Source organism: Mauremys mutica, chromosome 3 (assembly GCF_020497125.1).
Source record: "Mauremys mutica isolate MM-2020 ecotype Southern chromosome 3, ASM2049712v1, whole genome shotgun sequence".
NCBI lineage: Eukaryota > Metazoa > Chordata > Testudines > Geoemydidae > Mauremys > Mauremys mutica.
The window spans coordinates 126,101,607-126,119,273 of record NC_059074.1 but is presented as its reverse complement, the minus strand read 5'-3'; the positions used below and the strand labels follow the sequence as shown (position 1 = coordinate 126,119,273).

Below are 17,667 nucleotides of genomic sequence, written 5' to 3'. Positions count from 1 at the left end.
GAACTATAGACAGTGGAAATCACTAAAAGGAGACTTTAATATTGCTAGCAATGCTATTAATAGATAAAGGGCTAAATATTGTTCTTCATATGGATAAAACATTTAAATACCAGCATATACAAAGCATCATTATTTAGGAAAACATTCAAATACAACTTCTCTGTATTAGATAACTCACCTGCAAATGGTGGACCAAAACAACTAATTGTGTGGACAGCCATCATAAATCCCCATGCCACAGGCATTTTCTCTGCTCCCATCAAGTCTAGAGTTAGAACAGGTAAAAGAACATAGTTTCCTGCATCAAAAAATCCCAACAGCGAGCCAAAAGCAATTAGGGAGGGGAAAGTTGTGCATAGAGGAATTGTCAAGTACAACAGCCCTGGAAAACAAAACAAAAACAAAATTGTTAAGGTGGCTTTGGTAGGGCATTTGCTTATACCTGTTATGGATGAAACACCTGTGTTGAATGGAGCCAGATGAAGGCCATGTTCTCTATAAGTAGTTAGTTGTGTAGTCTACCTGAAATAATCTGATTATGGATTGACTCTTGGATTTCTTGCTAATGTTAAATTCTCACATAACAGCATCCATAGGTAATGTTTTTTTACCATCTCCAGTTGGCTAGGAGATGCCATACCATCCTGGCAAACGCTGATCTAGCCTTGGTTATACATGTCTTAGTTACCGCTCTACTGGACAACAGTGCAATATACCTGGGCATGAAGTCATCAGTGCTTAGGAAACTTTAACAGCAAGGAACGTTACACCATGTCTTCTCAGCAACACAGGCTATCACAAGCAGATCACACCTGTCCTTTAGTCTCTACATTGGCTTACCAAAAAATATCAAATTAAGTTCAAGGTCTAATCCCTACCTTACTTTCAAGGCACTCAATGGCCTGGGCCCAGGATATCTAAAAGATCACCCACAGCTTTGACACAGCTCCACACCTCTGGCCCAACAAAACTTTCCACCATAATGGTAAAGCTCATCTGTGCGGGAGACAGAACTTTCTTGGGGGCTGGTCCAAGACTGTGGAATGAACTCCTACAGTAAGTAAGCCCTATCACAAACTTCACCATCTTCCCACTCCAAGTGTAAGGGGCGCTTCTGTGATCTTGCCTTTTCCAATATAAATACAGAACATAACATGGACACACACAAAAATAAACCCCTACCACAGCAAAGCACTCCACTATACACACAATTCTTGCCATGGCAAGAGAATGAGAGAGAACAAACCACATGTAGCAGATGTTAGTCATGTCACTCAATCCACTACTGGAAGAGGCTCATATAATATAGTGATGAAGGCAGTAAACAAACCTGTATAAAAGAGATTTCATAGTTTAATGTTCAGATTGGTGGTGGTTGTAATTGAGCAAGCTCAACTATTATACAATGTAGGATTTTTTGTGTTAGAACATGAATCATATTTTGATATGTATGGTTTGCGGTATTTATTCAGTTGTGAGTTGTAATGTGGTGCTAAATTTGTTTGCTGTTATTAAACAGCTTGAATAAATGAGTATTTCACTGTAATGCCATATACTCTCTGATAAGAAGAGTAGATTTGAACTAGTATAGCACTTATATTACATATTTGAACTTAAAAGCTTTGCTAGGAAACAGTGCTTCTTTAATGATCTATTTGATACCTGTGGCAAAGTGACTTCCCAGTCAGAGCATCCTAGGTGTGACATTGAAGGCATTTTCTCCGCTACGGTTCTGCAGACCAGTCATCCAGGCCTGCTAGTCATCCCATTTGCCTTGTGAGTTGGCCCTCTGGCCAGGTCATTTTTGAGAAATGCCCCTTTCAAGGTAATTCAGAATCCAGGTTATAAGACAAGAAAAACCTAAAGTCTAGTAGACTCTATGCCAGGGCCTCGGCCCCGATCTGGGGTGTGTAATTCCTGATGTCTTTCAATCTGGAAGCCTGCCCTTCTTCTCTTGATCTGGGGGAGAGATAGGGGAACACAAGCCCACCCACTCTTCTGGATGTCAGCAATCAGGGTCTGCAGTTGATCCTGAGACCAGCTAGCTGCCCTACAGCAAGGAACGTTTTCCCTGATGGAACAAATCACCAGATTGACTGAGAAGCATCACAAGACCTGCTCTGAAGCCCAGCAGCAGCACTAAGCCAGTAGCTGTTCAACGCTTACGCCGCAGCTGCGATCGTTCCTGTGAAAGCCTTGTTCCCAAGCCTTGCTCCAGCCCAGCTTCTGCCTTATTCCTGCTGCTCTGCTCCAGTCCATGCCAGCCTTCCTCCTGTGCTTGGTTCCTGACTCCAGCTCTGACCTTTGGCACTGTTCCTGCTCTCTGACTCCAACTCCAACCACTAGGCCTGACCACCCACGCTCCTGTCTGTGACACAGATTTCCAGCCAGGGACTATGCTTAGGTGGCTAAGGATTGTTTCTTCAATTCCCATTCTGCTTCCATGCACTGTTTTTACCTTTTCCTGCTTGTCAGTGTCTTCCCCAGGCCTGTGAATGCTGCAATTCCCGCCATGAAATTGTGGCTCCTTGCTGCTTTTTTCCAGCTGGCTAAAGTGAGGAGCTTCTGCAAAACTGCTGCCCAACCTCTCTAGAAGTAATTGGGCTATATTCCAAAGAGTTCTTCTGGTCCCCGCCAGTATTCCTCCTGGAGCTGGAACTGTGGTTCAGGCAGTCCCTTGGTCACCCTTCTCGAGGCAGGAATCCTCCAGGTCTCCTTCGTGGAGCTGGACTTGTGCCACCTATAGGACCACAGTTGACTGCTCTTTCAACTGGCTCCTTTTCCCCAATTAGTCCCCAGGTTCAGCAGAGTCAGTAAGCCAGTTTCTTCTTTTTTGTGTCCCCCATCTAGCAGCTAGTGGGGAGAAAACTGTCCACCTCCCAGGGTTTGGCCCTTCTGAACCTGGCTTCTTCTTTTCAAGGTTCTTCCTCCATGACTGGCATGCTTTGCAGATGCAGCAGGATAGAGCTGCCTGAGACCACAGCTGCTCCTTAACTGCTTCCTGCCTGGTGTAGCGTTTGTACCCCATGTCACATACCCTTTATCTGTGTACGTGGGGAATGGTCTGCCTTGTTTGATAGCTTAATTTGTGATGGAGTAGAATTTAAAGAGACCTAAGCGCTCTAAGAAAAAGGTGGGCTGTATAATTAAACAAGGTATACTGGTGATCTTTAAAGAACAAAGACAAATATTCCATAGTGCTAGAGATCTTTCATGTATTTGCACACTCATAATTCAGATTAAAGATCTGACATTCTACTCTTTTCTTTGCAACTTTAATACCAATGATATAAATATTGGGAGTACTATGATTGCTGATCATCCTTAATTTACTTTGACTTTCCGAAGTGGCCAGATTAAGCAAGAGCCCTTTTTATGAAGATTTCCTTCTAATAATTTTCTCTTATATAAAGAAGTATTTTTATACAAAAATTGTGTATTGTATAAATTGTGTACTGTATTTTTATACAAAAAGTGCTTGAGGGACCTGACTTTGGAAACTGTTTAAAAGACTATTATAATGAAGCTATTTTAATTCATCCACTTTGTGCTCACTTTTCCCATGACCAGATGACTGGTACTACAAAAACCTGGAGAAATTACAGGCTCAAAACTGGAGCAGAATATCAGATTGCTTCAGAGACAGGATTATATTTCCACAAAGTTGTGATAAATGATCTCCACTAGAGGGCAATTGTGCATTACTCCAAGCGAGCAAAACAGGATGTATGAAAAAAGCAAACCAAAGTACCTTTAAAAAAAAAGGTAACCAGGAAAATAGCCTCTCACTTATGAAACTTAAGATCAAAAGAACCAAGTGGATCAAAAGCAGCTTTCATCATTTTATCTGGACCATATTGTCTCATGACAGATGAAGCTTTTAACTGTGAAGATTCAAGCCAGACAATTAGGGGCTGCAGACATACTTTCTTACCTAAAATTGACTTAGAGAGACAAGATGGGTGAAATATTGTCTTTTATTGGACCAAGTTCTGTTGGTGAGAAAGACAAACTTTTGAGCTACACAGAGCTTGTTTCTTTCACTAACAGAAGTTGGTCCGATAAAAGATACTACCTCACCCATCTTGTCTCTCTGATATCCTGGGATCAACACGCCTATAACAACACTGAATAAAATTGACTAAGGCACATAGAAGCCTAAGGGTACGTCTACATTACCCGCTAGTGTAGATGCGATAAAATCGATCCCCGATTGCTCTGTCGTCGACTCCGGAACTCCACCGCGGCAAGAGGCGGAAGCGGAGTCAATGGGGGAGTGGCAGCAGTCAACTCGCCGCCATCCTCACAGCCAGGTAAATCAACCTAAGTTATGCCGACTTCAGCTACGTGAAGTTGTGTATCTTAGGTTGACTCCCCACCCAGTGTAGACCTAGCCTTAGTCTCATTGAAAAGTTATAGGACATAGAGTCCTAAATTACTTACTCAAATTACTTTTGAACATTTTACCTTGAATTCCTTTAGTGTGTAATCCCTCTGCATGGGTTTCCCATTCCAGAGTGGATGCACCTGTGTCACTATGATTTGGACCGGAAGCATCTAGGAATCCATCTCTAAATCAAGATTGTGCCTGGAATGCCACCAGGTCAGAAAGGCTCTGAAGGTGTCTGTTACCTGAAGCAATGTGAGAGTCCCTGGGATGCTTGCTTTCACTGAGGTCACTGAAGTTGTCTCTTATGAACATATGTCATGGCTACTACTGAATATGTTTGCAGCCATCAGATTCAATGTCCACAGTATTGTCCTAGCTGTCACCTGTTGGCTTTTGCTTAATATTTCTGTCCATCTGGTGATGTCTTGGATACGGTCTGGGCAGGAATGCTTGAGCTGTGTCTAACAGGGCTCCTAAGTACTCCAATCATCTACGGGAGACAAGATGGGACTTGGACAGTTTATCCTAAACACTAGGGTATCCAATATCCCTGTTGTGTTAGCTTTTTGAATGCTAAGGAGTGTCCTTGATAACCTAATTGTCTCAGTGGGGGAAAATATGCACCCACAGTTTGTGCAGATAGGTTACAACTGTGACAGGTTCGGTCACGAAGATCCCCTTGGGACTGTCATCTGATGTGCTGAAATTACCTCTGAGCCCATTTCCCCTGCCAGTTTGGGACTTCCAGAACCCAGTCTTGTTGAGCCAGACATTCTAGCCTGCTGCAACACAGATCCAGGGTCTGGTCCACATCCCTAAAGCTGCAGATTTAACTGAAAACAGCTCAGCAGGTTATCTGTCTCCAGCACCCAGACACCAAGCCCCCAATGGGATCCAAACCCCAAATAAATCTGTTTTACTCTGTATAAAGCGTATACAGGGTAAATTAATGAATTCTTCGCCCTCTATATCACTGATAGAGAGATATGCACAGCTGTTTGCTCCCCCAGGTATTAATCACTTACTCCGGGTTTACTGATAAACAAAAGTGATTTTATAAAGTATAAAAACTAGGATTTAAACGATTTCAAGTAATAACAGCCAGAACAAAGTAAGTCACAAAGCAAAATAAAACAAAACATGCAAGTCTAAGCCTAATACATTAAGAAACTGATCACAGGTAACTCACTCTCAAAGATGTTCCAATAAGCTTCTTTCACAGACTAGACTCCTTCCTAGTCTGGGCCCCATCCTTTCCCTTGTACAGTCTTTGTTAGATCAAGCAGACATCTCAGGTGGTAAGCAGGGGTTTTCACATGACTGGCAGCCCCATTTGTCCGCTCCACCCCCTTTTATGGTTTTAGCACACAGCGAGAATATTTTGTCTGTGCTTGTTCCCACTCTCACCTCATCAATGGAAAAGTACAAGGATTAAGATGGATTCCAGTATCATGTGACATGGTCACATGTCACTGTAAGACCCTTAGTCTCCATTCTTCCTGGGTTGGCCCACACATACACAGAAAGGTTTGCAGGTAAATAAACCATTTACAACCAATTGTCCTAGTCAATGGGAGCCATCAAGATTCTAAGTCACCATCAATGGCCCACACTTTGCATAATTACAATAGGACCTCAGAGTTATACTTCATATTTTTAGCTTCAGATACAAGAATGATACATGCATGCAAACAGGAGAAATATATTCAGTAGGTTATAACCTTTGTTATGAGACCTTACAAGAGACCTTTGGCATAAAGCATATTCCAGTTACATCGTATTCACACTCATAAGCATATTTCCATAAAACGTATGGCGTGCAACGTCACAACAATTACTGCCAAACATTTTGTGAAAAGGTGGTGTCAGTGCTACTCTGAAAAGCTAAAAATTAGTAATGCTTTTCCCCTACAACAAAAGAGACACTTCAGGTGCTTGTAAGATATCCCTATGTCCACATAAGTATCCATAATGTCTAGATCTCATAGCCAGTTGTCTCTCTCTAGAAATGGTATAATTGTTCCTAAGATGACCATGTTGCGTTTTTCCTTTACCTAATACTGGTTTAGGTTCTCAAGAATCGGAGTGGGCTGGAGCTCTCGTGTCTTTTTGACCATCAGAAAATTATCTGTTATCAAAACTCTTTCCTCTTTAGCACGTTGACATAGGCTTGATGGCTCTCTTTCCAAGAAGAAATGGATATCCTGGAGTATTTATTTCTTACAATAAGGTACCCAAGAGCACGTATGAGGTGGGAATAGGGACAGGGAATCTAGAGGATTTTCTGAGAACCTGATCTTGTCACCCTACCAATCAATACTCATCTGTTTGAAGTAACCAAAGGCTATCAGGAATAGCTCATAGTCTGCCTCTGACAGGGAGGTCCTGGCAGGGATTGAAAGTAATCAGTTGGCTATATGCTCTGGAATCTTTCAAAAAAGCCTCTGGGTTTTAGAATTTGCTGAAAGGACCCATAGAACCCTCTGAGAACTCCTTTTAAAAGGCTGCTTACTTAGATATTATGCAGAGGTCAGGATTTGGCCCTTAATGTGCCTTTTTCTTTTAAAAAAAATATGACAGAGATGGCATAGAGAGCAGTTTTCTGTTGTGTGTGTGTGTAAAGCAGCTGTGAAGATAACGGCATTAAATCAATATTTGATAAACCATTTTAATATCAAAATATGTATTTTTCATAAAATCTGATCACATCAAAAATAACATTTTAATTCTCTACATTTCCAAGCAACCATTACCTCTTTGTCTGATCAGAGTCAACATCATCAGAAGAACAAAACCTATTTTATTCTGCAAATAATATTGTACTTCCACCTATGCTGTGAATTATACTAGACCTCAAAAGTCTTTAACCTATTTCCCCTGTTTCTTCAGACTCAGTTGTCAGTTTACAGCATATACTGGCTGCCACTGGCGACAAAGACAGAAGTGAAATAGTTCACCGGGTAGTCTCCCACAATGCAAAATACTGGAAGGACAGCAGAATTTTTCAGAAAAGAGAAATGTAATTCAATGTCGGATTATATCTACTTATTTGTTCTCTTTTTGGGATTGCAGCACAATGCTGAACCAAACAAAATGTGAATTGAAAACATACATATTTAGACCAGGATTCCGCTACTCTTACTCATGTTAAGTAGTAATTTACTACATACATAGTCCCACTGATTTCAGTGAGACTATTTGCCAAATAAGTTAACTACTCAGTGTGAATAAGCACAGCAGAATCAGAGTCTAAAAACCTGAATTCTATAGGAACGAATAAGTTATTGCATAAAACAATAATAAAAGGACATAAACATACATGCAAAGACGAACAGCCTATTTGAAAAGTAAATAGATTTTGCAGAGCTACCATCACATTAGCTACTGAGCTGGAATACAGTAACTTAAATGCAACAGTGATAGAGAAGTTTTATGTAACTCCGTTCCATTAATTGTGATTCTCCATTCCATTTTATCAGCTTTATGCCAGTGCAACTCCATTTCAGGAGTTGTACTAATGTGAAACTGGTGTAACAAACAAGAGAATCAGGCTGTGCACGTCTAAATACAGTGGAAGGATAAATGGTAGAGACATTCAAATACTCAAAGGCAGTTTTAAAAAAAATTCTTATTTTTACTTGGAAAGGGTAAGACTTACCAACAGACAGTACAGATGCCTGATTAATATAAAGACGGTTGATATTTTCTAAATCACATATCTTCCCAAATAGAAGAGAACTAAGCAGGCTGCTTATTCCAATTCCTACCATAATATATGATGCATCATCCAAAGAAATGCCCAAGTCACCCGCAAGTTTCATCTGTAAATAGAATATCAATTCAATGTATCTATCACAAATGACACAGTGCACATTTGTTAGCTTGGGCAAGTATAGAGTTTGGCCATCATTCCAAACAATCTGAATTAAAACTCTGCTTAGAAGGAAGTTGTCAAAATATTGCATGTTTCATAGTTTTTAAAATATTTTTGTCCTCATTGTTTAAACCTCTTGGAAGCTTGAAATTTAACTGTTCTCTTGCTAGCTGTTTTATTTTTTTATTCTGTGAGCACACGGATAAGCTTACCCATGACATAATGTTTGATTTCACTCCAGTTCTGAGAGAGGACTGGCATAATATTTTACATTTATCTAGTGTCTTTCATCCCAAATAATCTCTAAATGTTTCAGATGCTGCAATTTATGTTGAGAAGGGTAGCAACCACCTGGTGTACAGCAGTGGGAGGAGAGAGGTCTAGCTAATGACATCAGAGATTAACCCTTCCTCTTATGAAGAATGTGATGCTCTTATTTGCCCTACAATGTCCACTGCTTAGATTATTCCTATATGGGAGAAGCGGAAAATCACAACTGTTCCTTGACAACCTTCTGTCAAGGGGCAGGGTTTCCACCACTGCTCTACCTGGAAAAGTCTAGAAGTTCTACTCCCTAAACCAGCAGATCTCAGGTGATCTGCTTGAGATAAGAAGCTTCCATATGGAGGATCCAAGCCTCTGCAGTGCTCTTTAGCCCACCAACCCAATTACAGGACATGCTACTCAGTGCTCCCCAGCCATGGATAGATTTTTATGGCACTGAGAGGTAAAAGCTGCACAAGTTACTGTTGTGATCAATGAGGCCTTGATCTCAGTTGAGGCCTGTAGGTGCTACTATAATACAAACAAACAATAATAATAATAATGAGTCTAATATATTCTTCTGAGGTGGAGAGGAAAGGCCTCTGTAAAAATGCTTTAAGATAAGACTCCAGACAAAGGGAAGCAGACTAAAGAGCACAACATTGGGGCCATTTATATGGTGCTCCCTGCCCCTTAAGTCAGTGGTTCTCAAAGCCGGTCCGCCGCTTGTTCAGGGAAAGCTCCTGGTGGGCCGGGTTGGTTTGTTTACCTACCACGTCCGCAGGTTTGGCCGATCGCGGCTTGCCGCTACAGGCCAATGGGGGTGGCAGGAAGCAGCACAGGCCGAGGGATGTGCTGGCCACCACTTCCCGCTGCCCCCATTAGCGTGGAGCGGAAAACGGCAGCCAGTGGGAGCCGCAATCGGCCAAACCTGCGGACGCGGCAGGTAACAAACTGGCCTGGCCCACCAGGGGCTTTCCCTGAACAAGTGGTGGACTGGTTTTGAGAACCACTGCCTTAAGTGACAAGTGACATATTGCTATTTTAGATGAAAATGCCATTAAACATCAACTACAGAAGCAGTCTGTTTTATTAAAGTTAGCTTGACTGATACACATCTTTACTAATTAGTATTCAGTCTCTATTCTTTTGACAATAACTTGTTGCTTTTCTAAACTACAGGTAAACAGTAGAAATTTCAGAATTTTTTTTTAAAAATCACAAATATATATATCCATTAATCAAAATACAGAAATTACATTTTTACCATATGCACAAAGGGTATGAAGAATCCAAATTTTGCTAATCCAAGAGCACAAACCCATAACTCAAATATACTATCCTTCCATAAACTCAGATCTATAATAAAACCTCTTAATGGTGATGTCTGAAAGTTTTCAACAACACTTGGATGTCTTCCTTTAAGAAAAAAATAAATAATTAAAATAAAATTATATTTACCATTTACTTACACACATTTTATATAATGTAGATATTTTAAGCAGAGCTCTCACTACTAGGACTCAGAAGCTTTCATTTTCTTCTTCCATATATACATTCTTTTTCTCTTCATGTAAGTATGGGACAAGCCCAATACAGGAGAAGTCTGATATTATAGTGACCAACATACATTATGTCGTGTTTTTGCTCTCATATATGATCCAGACAACTTGAGGATAAGCAAAGGCAAAGTTTTTATGAAGAATTCTACAGAATCATAGAAATGAAGGACCGGAAGGGACCTTGAGACATCATTTAGTCCAGTTCCCTGCACTGAGGCAGGACTAAGTACTATCTAGGCCAGTGGTTCTCAACCTATTTATTATTGTGAGCTGCATATGCAGCTCACAATGTTACCTGGGCCGCAGGTTGAGAACCACAGCAGCCCCCCAAACTCCTCAAAGACCTCTATGCCCAGCACCCCAGCTCCCACCCAGAGACCCCTCCACAGAGTGGGGCCAGGAGCAGACCCCACTGCGGGGCTGCATGGCAGGGCAGCCCTGGTGGCCCCAGACCCCACCGCATGGGGCAAAGCATCCCCAGACCCCGCCACGCTGCGCAGGGCAGGGCAGCTCAGCAGCCAAGACCCCCAGACCATGCCGGGCCAGGGAGCAGGGCAGCCAGGACCCTGGACCCAGACCCTACCGCACGGGCCTTGAGGCCTTTAGCACACAGCTGGGCTGCAGCTGTGTGCTAATTGGGCCACATATGGCCTGCAGGTTGAGAATCACTGATCTAGACCATCCCTGACAGTGTTTGTCTAACCTGTTCTTAAAAACCTCCAATGACAAAGATTCCACAACCTCCCTGGGTAATTTGTTCCACTGTTTAACTACCATTACAGTTGGGAAATTTTTCCTAATTATCTAACCTAAATCTCCCTTGCTGCAGTTTAAGACCATTACTTCTTGTCTTTTCCTCAGTGGTTAAGGATAAAAATGTATCACTCTCCTCTTGATTTTACATACTTGAAGACTATTATCATGTCCCCTCCCTCAGTCTTCTCTTCTCCAAATTAAACAAACCCATTTTTTTCAATCTTTCCTTATAGATCATGCTTTCTAGATCTTTAATCATTTTTGTTGCTTTCCATCTGGACTTTTCCCAGTTTGTTCACATCTTTCCCAAAGGGTGGTACCCAGAACTGGACACAATACTCCAGCTGAGGCCTTAACAGTGCTGAGCAGAGTGGAAGAATTACTTCTCATGTCTTGCTTTGCACTCCTGCTAATATATCCCAGAATTATGTTCACTTTTTTTCAACAGTATAACACTGCTGACTCGTATTTAGTTTCTGGTTCTCTATAACTCCCAGATTCTTTTCTGCAGTACTCCTTCCTAGGCAGTCATTTCCCATTTTGCGTTTGTGCAGCTGATTATAAACGTATGCTCTATGTGCAAATCCTGCATTTTTCCCTAGTCGCTAAGTGGCTAAAGTGGATGGAAGCAGAAAACTGAAATTTAGTGCTCATGTTTTTATTCTGAAAATGGGAAGCACTGTTCTCTGCCATCTTCATGTGTTCCCCCAGCCTCCTAACCCACAGTCCCTCCCAGTTCCAAGTTCCTCTCAATTTCCCCACCTAGACTGTTACCCTCCATGCCCCTCACTCAGTTCAGCAGCTACAACAGCACAATAGCACTTAGAGGAAAGGAAGCACTTAGAGGAGAGGAAAGTGATCAGGAACAGTCAGCATGGATTCACCAAGGGCAAGTTATGCCTGACTAACCTAATTGCCTTCTATGAGGAGATAACTGGGTCTGTGGATGAGGGGAAAGCAGTGGATGTGTTATTTCTTGACTTTAGCAAAGCTTTTGATATGGTCTCCCACAGTATTCTTGCCAGCAAGTTAAAGATGTATGGGTTGGATGAATGGACTATAAGGTGGATAGAAAGCTGGCTAGATCGTCGGGCTCAACGGGTAGTGATCAATGGCTCTGTGTCTAGTTAGCAGCCAGTATCAAGCGGAGTGTCCCAAGGGTCAGTCCTGGGGCCGGTTTTATTCAATATCTTCATTAATGATCTGGAGGATGGCGTAGACTGCACTCTCAGCAAGTTTGCAGATAACACTAAACTGGGAGGAGTGGTAGATACGCTGGAGGGTAGGGATAGGATACAGAGGGACCTAGACAAATTAGAGGATTGGGCCAAAAGAAACCTGATGAGGTTCAACAAGGACAAGTGCACAGTCCTGCACTTAGGATGGAAGAATCCCATTCACTGTTACAGACTAGGGACCGAATGGCTAGGCAGCAGTGCTGCAGAAAAGGACCTAGGGGTTACAGTGGACGAAAAGCTGGATATGAGTCGACAGTGTGCCCTTGTTGCCAAGAAGGCTAATGGCATTTTGGGCTGTATAAGTAGGGGCATTGCCAGCAGACTGAGGGACTTGATCATTCCTCTATTCAACATTGGTGAGGCCTCATCTGGAGTATTGTGTCCAGTTTTGGGCCCCACACTACAAGAGGGATGTGGAAAAATTGGAAAGAGTCCAGCAGAGGGCGACAAAAATGATTAGGGGGCTGGAGCACATGACTCATGAGGAGAGGCTGAAGGAACTGGGATTGTTTAGTCTGCAGAAGAGAAGAATGAGGGGGGATTTGATAGCTGCTTTCAACTACCTGAAAGGGGGTTCCAAAGAGGATGGATCTAGACTGTTCTCAGTAGTAGCAGATGACAGAACAAGGAGTAATGGTCTCAAGTTGCAGTGGGGGAGGTCTAGGTTGGATATTAGGAAAAACTTTTTCACTAGGAGGGTGGTGAAGCACTGGAATGGGTTACCTAGGGAGGTGGTGGAATCTTCTTCCTTAGAGTTTTTTAAGGTCAGGCTTGACAAAGCCCTGGCTGGGATGATTTAGTTGGGAATTGGTCCTGCTTTGAGCAGGGGGTTGGACTAGATGACCTCCTGAGGTCCCTTCCAACCCTGATATTCTATGATATTCTATGATTTAATCTGGAGTCAGCAGCAAGTCAGTTTATATTTGTAAAAATTTTAAATCATTTTAAAAGTTGTTCTACATGTGAAAACAGCTTTGAACAAATATGGCCTTGCTAGAGCTGCAAGTAACAAGAGAAGGGAAGAAACAAGAAAAAAAAGAACGACTTATATCCTGGCACTTGAAAGCAATATGATGACTCAAAGTTAGGATTTTTTCAAAAGCTCAATGGCAGGGAAAGTTTTTAAATACCATAATTTCAAAAGGTTTTCTGAGTTTTTCCCAACATCCCAGAAACCTGGCAGATGTGGCATGTGAAATTTCAGGGAAACTGTTTTCTTTTAGAGGAAGCTGGACATTGAAAATTGGGATTATAAGGGAAAGATAATTTTAACTATTTTAATAGAGCAACCATCTCTTTATAACAATTAAAGAGCAAATACTGGAAACTCATTAGCTTTCAATTTTGCTTTATAAATTTAAAAGTTAAACCTGCAAGCAGCCCAGGTCTGAATTTTCTTACTCTCTCTTTTGCTTGCTACAACTATGGATGTTTCTTTCAGACTTAAGTTTCTACTTGAATGTCTAATTTTTTTTTAAATTTAACCTGGTATTTTCAGAGCAGCCTAAGGGTTTTAGATACCCAAATCCTATTGAATTTCAATGGGATTGAGATACCTAACGCTATTAGGCTGCTTTGAAAAATCTAAGTTTAAATTGTTAAAGAAAACCAACCACAAAATATATTGTTAAATGCACCATGACATTTTGTTCAAAACAGCTTACTACCACAGCAGTCAAAGAAAAGACTGGACAAGGAAACTGGATTCTTCTTGTTGGCAAAGAAATCAGGCAGAGTGATAGAAGCAAGTACAGTAGTTTTGACTCTCCAGTTTCCCTATCCACCTTATAATGTAGTTTATTCTAAAAGGAAAGTAAGCAAATCACAAAAGTTTACTTAAAAGGTCTGAAGTAAATAAAGGTAAGGGGGCCAGATTCACCAGTATGCACCAGCTACTCTATATCAGCCCATCATCACAAAACACCTGTAAATCCAGTTTCACTGGTTTACACCTGCTTTATGTTGTTAGTGTACAATAAATCATCCAGAGCCTACTGATGAATCTTACGCAGTATATTTACATGAAGCACTTATATGCATTATTTTTAGCATAAAACCTGGTATTAACTTTAAGGTCATTTAATAAATATTAAGTTTATTAATTTCAGACCAGTTTTCTTTCTGAACTGAGAATGTATTTTCTCATTTATGAAAAAATGGTAGACCCAATGTGAAAGGCATTTACACTTAGGTCACAGAAAATCCAGGTATTTTGCAGACAAACCCAGAAACTCTTTATGAACCACATGTGAGATGGAGAACAAGAGCAACAGACCATGATTTGAAAGCCCCTTTTTTAACAGCTTGAATAGTCTGAAGAGTCAGTAAAATTCAAATAGAATTCAAGTAACATCCAACAATCAAGAAATTAATCATAAAAGTTAAGCAAGTTATAACATTATGGATCCTAGAGTGAAAATGCTTGCATAAAGCAACCCAAACTGAAAGCGTAACTGCCGTCATAGACCGCTGATCTCCAAAACATAAGTTGTTGGCATCCTTTCGTCTGCGAGAGACAGTGGGAACTGCAGCCTATGCTGTAGACAGTTTGCAATATCTCATGTGACTGAATAGGTCTATCTGAGATTTGCATGATCTTCGGCAGTTTTTGCAAATGTATGTATCTTGGTTGGGAGCGGCTTGCTTGAAGAGAAAACATAAGAGGAATCTCACATTTCCTATGGTATCACAATTAAAGAAAGAGAATTTCCATGAAAAAATGTGAAGCCCCAACATATTTTAGTTCTGACCATTGTATTGTTACTATCCAGTTTTTAAAATCTGAACACCAAAGTTATGACTTCTGTTGGAGTCAACCTAAGTAGAGAGTGGGTGAAAAATGAGCAAGGACCTCAAGATTTGCCCAGTGTTAGTACTTCCTTCTCTTTCACAAGATTATACCCTCTGTTTCATATTTTCCAGAATTACCTTAGCTAGAAAGCATATCAGTTGATGAAGAATTTTGTGTTTTTATAACAGAAACACAGGAATAACAAACATGAATCTAATTTTTAACAAAATTTCAAAAAGAATGACATACGTTTTTCAAGTGGTCTGTATGCAAACCCAGCAAAAATACATATTGTTAGAATGCCACAATACACACGCAGACTTGTTCTCCATCCAAATGCCTTGATTAGGTATCGATGCACCTGATTCTGTACCAGCGTTCCTGCTGCCCCTCCAGCCATCACAATCCCAGTTGCAAATGAACGCTTTGTGGTGAAGTAAAGGCTCACCATTATCAAGCCTATCAAAAACAAATAAAAATGTGAAAAGTTGAAAAGGAAAAAAACTGTTTTACATTAAAAAAAATAAAATCCAGCTATTCCCTATCCCCTTCACCCTCATCAATGGCAATAGAAGAAACAACCCTATCAGGAGGAGAGGACGGGGAGGGACGGGGCAACTTGGCTGAGACAGCGAGGGGGAACCCCACACAGAATGCTCTATTTCAACCACAAGTTGGGATCAATACAGGAATTGGTCCCTTTGGGCTTAAAATATATGAACAGAAGAGGCCCAAGAGCAGTTTGTGGAGAGGGATACAATGACATCTGATGCAAGGCTCCATATGCCCAGATAAGCATTAGAACTTTAGGATGTTTCTCAGAACCAACACCAAACTCCAAACGTTTGGCATTCTCTTATCACTAGTTTTGTATGTACAGTGATTTTGCAACTGTGATAGTGGCTTTATGCATGTTCCTATGTTTTTGCAATGTAATGTCATTATGATGAAACATCAGTGTGTACTGTTACAACATCATGATACAATATATATGGTAGACAATGTGGGATTTAATGGATTTTTTTAGTTTAGTCCTCTAGGTCAGTGGTTCTCAACCATGTACCCCTGGGGATATGCAGAGGTCTTCCAGGGAGTACATCAGCTCATCTAGATATTTGCTAGTTTCACAACAGGCTACATAAAAGGCACTAGCAAAGTCAATACAAACTAAAATTTCATAAAGACAAAATGAAAAAGTCAGCAATTGTTCAGCAATAGTGTTCTGTGACAGTTTTGTATTTTTATGTCTGATTTTGTAAACAAGTAGTTTTAAAGTGAAATATAAGCTGGGGGTACACAAGACAAATCAGACTCCTGAAAGGAGTACAGTAGTCTGGAAAGGTTGAGAACTACTGCTACCTAAAAATTCATCAAAATACATACAAAACACTCTACTGCCTAGAGCAGTGGTCCCCAACCTTTTTCCAGACGACTAGCCACCGAGGACCGTGGCCAGCAGACGAGCATCTGCCGAAATGCCGCCGAGAAGTGGCAACGTCAATAGGCATCACCGCCGACAAGCGGCATAATTTCGGCAGCGACATTTCTGGATGACGCTGCTTGTCAGCGGCATTTCAGCGGATGCTCATCTGCTGGCCAGTGCGCGGGCCCATATAGATGCCCCGGTGGGCGCCATGGCGCCTGCAGGTACCGCGTTGGGGACCACCGGCCTACAGGGTTGATAACCTCATTTTATACAGAGCATCATCCATTAGAATATGTTTTGCATGCTGGCAACTATATGCAACCTAATTAAGTCTAGAACAGGAAACAATATTGAAAATTCAACAGGAAAAATAGGGTTTTTTTTCCATTTAAAAATACTAATGCTCTTTGTGAAAAGTTCATGATATTTGTAATCTTTTTCACTTGTAAAACAAAATTAGTGCCTATGCTTAATTAACATTACAAAGGAAGTCCTCTATCCACAGAGCTGGTACAGAAGGAATAATATTTTCACCATACTGCCCAATCAATGTGCTTCAACCTTGCCTCTGAAAGACCATCTCCATAGGTGAGTGAGGTCATTCAGCCTCTAATCCAATTCCATTATTTGTCTCTCAGCTGAGACTACCAAAAAGCATGCCAATCAGTGTCACTGTCTGTGAAGTGGACACTTGGGATACATACTGTCAAGGCTAATTACCACTCTGGCACTGTGAGTGCAGAAGGTGGGATCCTGCAAGGATTCTAAAAATTAATACTGGCTTGTATTAAACTCCTAAGGTTACAGCTTTTTTCTGTCCTTGGATTGGTAGATGCTGCCACCATCCAAGTGCAGAACCCCTTTGAGAGCCCAGGAAGGTGCACTTGGGAATTCCTTCCTGTGGGGTACCCTCAAGCCCTTTCACATACACTCCCTCCCCAGAGGAGGAGCTGAGAAAGAAAAAAATGGAAATCAGCTGTTGTCACCAGCTAATTAACCAACATGTACACAAACCTCTTAAAATACAAAAAATCAATTCTGTTCTTAAAAAAGGTAAATTTTATTTAAAAAAAAAAAGAAAGAAAATACATCTGGGAACTCAGGCTATTGCTAGATTTTAAAAGAGCAACTACAAGGATTAAGCACCAAGAATAGCTTTCTTGAGGTTCAGCTTAAAGGTTAAAAGCAAAACAAAAGCACCTGGGGTTAGCACAGAAGAATCCACAAGCCATAAAGAAATAAAAGATATAAACCTAATTGTGTCTTCCTAGACATTTCCTGAACTACTTACATATCCGGACTTTTAAATGAGTAGTTTCTAGGTATAATACTGATGATTTTTTCATACCTAGGCCAAAGCTTCTTA

General features: G+C 41.1%; 1 protein-coding gene across 5 annotated transcripts in view; it reads right to left on the bottom strand.

The window, feature by feature from the left end:
* LOC123367680 (monocarboxylate transporter 6-like) overlaps positions 1-17,667 on the bottom strand; it is a 43,779-nt gene that overhangs the window by 13,984 nt on the left and 12,128 nt on the right. For all 5 annotated transcript variants that reach the window (XM_045012064.1, XM_045012063.1, XM_045012065.1 and 2 more), the window contains 4 exons: positions 15,125-15,334; positions 9,796-9,947; positions 8,049-8,211; positions 179-382 (listed from right to left, as the gene is read on the bottom strand). In XM_045012064.1, coding sequence (XP_044867999.1) covers positions 179-382; positions 8,049-8,211; positions 9,796-9,947; positions 15,125-15,334 — 729 coding nt within the window. The remainder of the gene's footprint in view (positions 1-178; positions 383-8,048; positions 8,212-9,795; positions 9,948-15,124; positions 15,335-17,667) is intronic.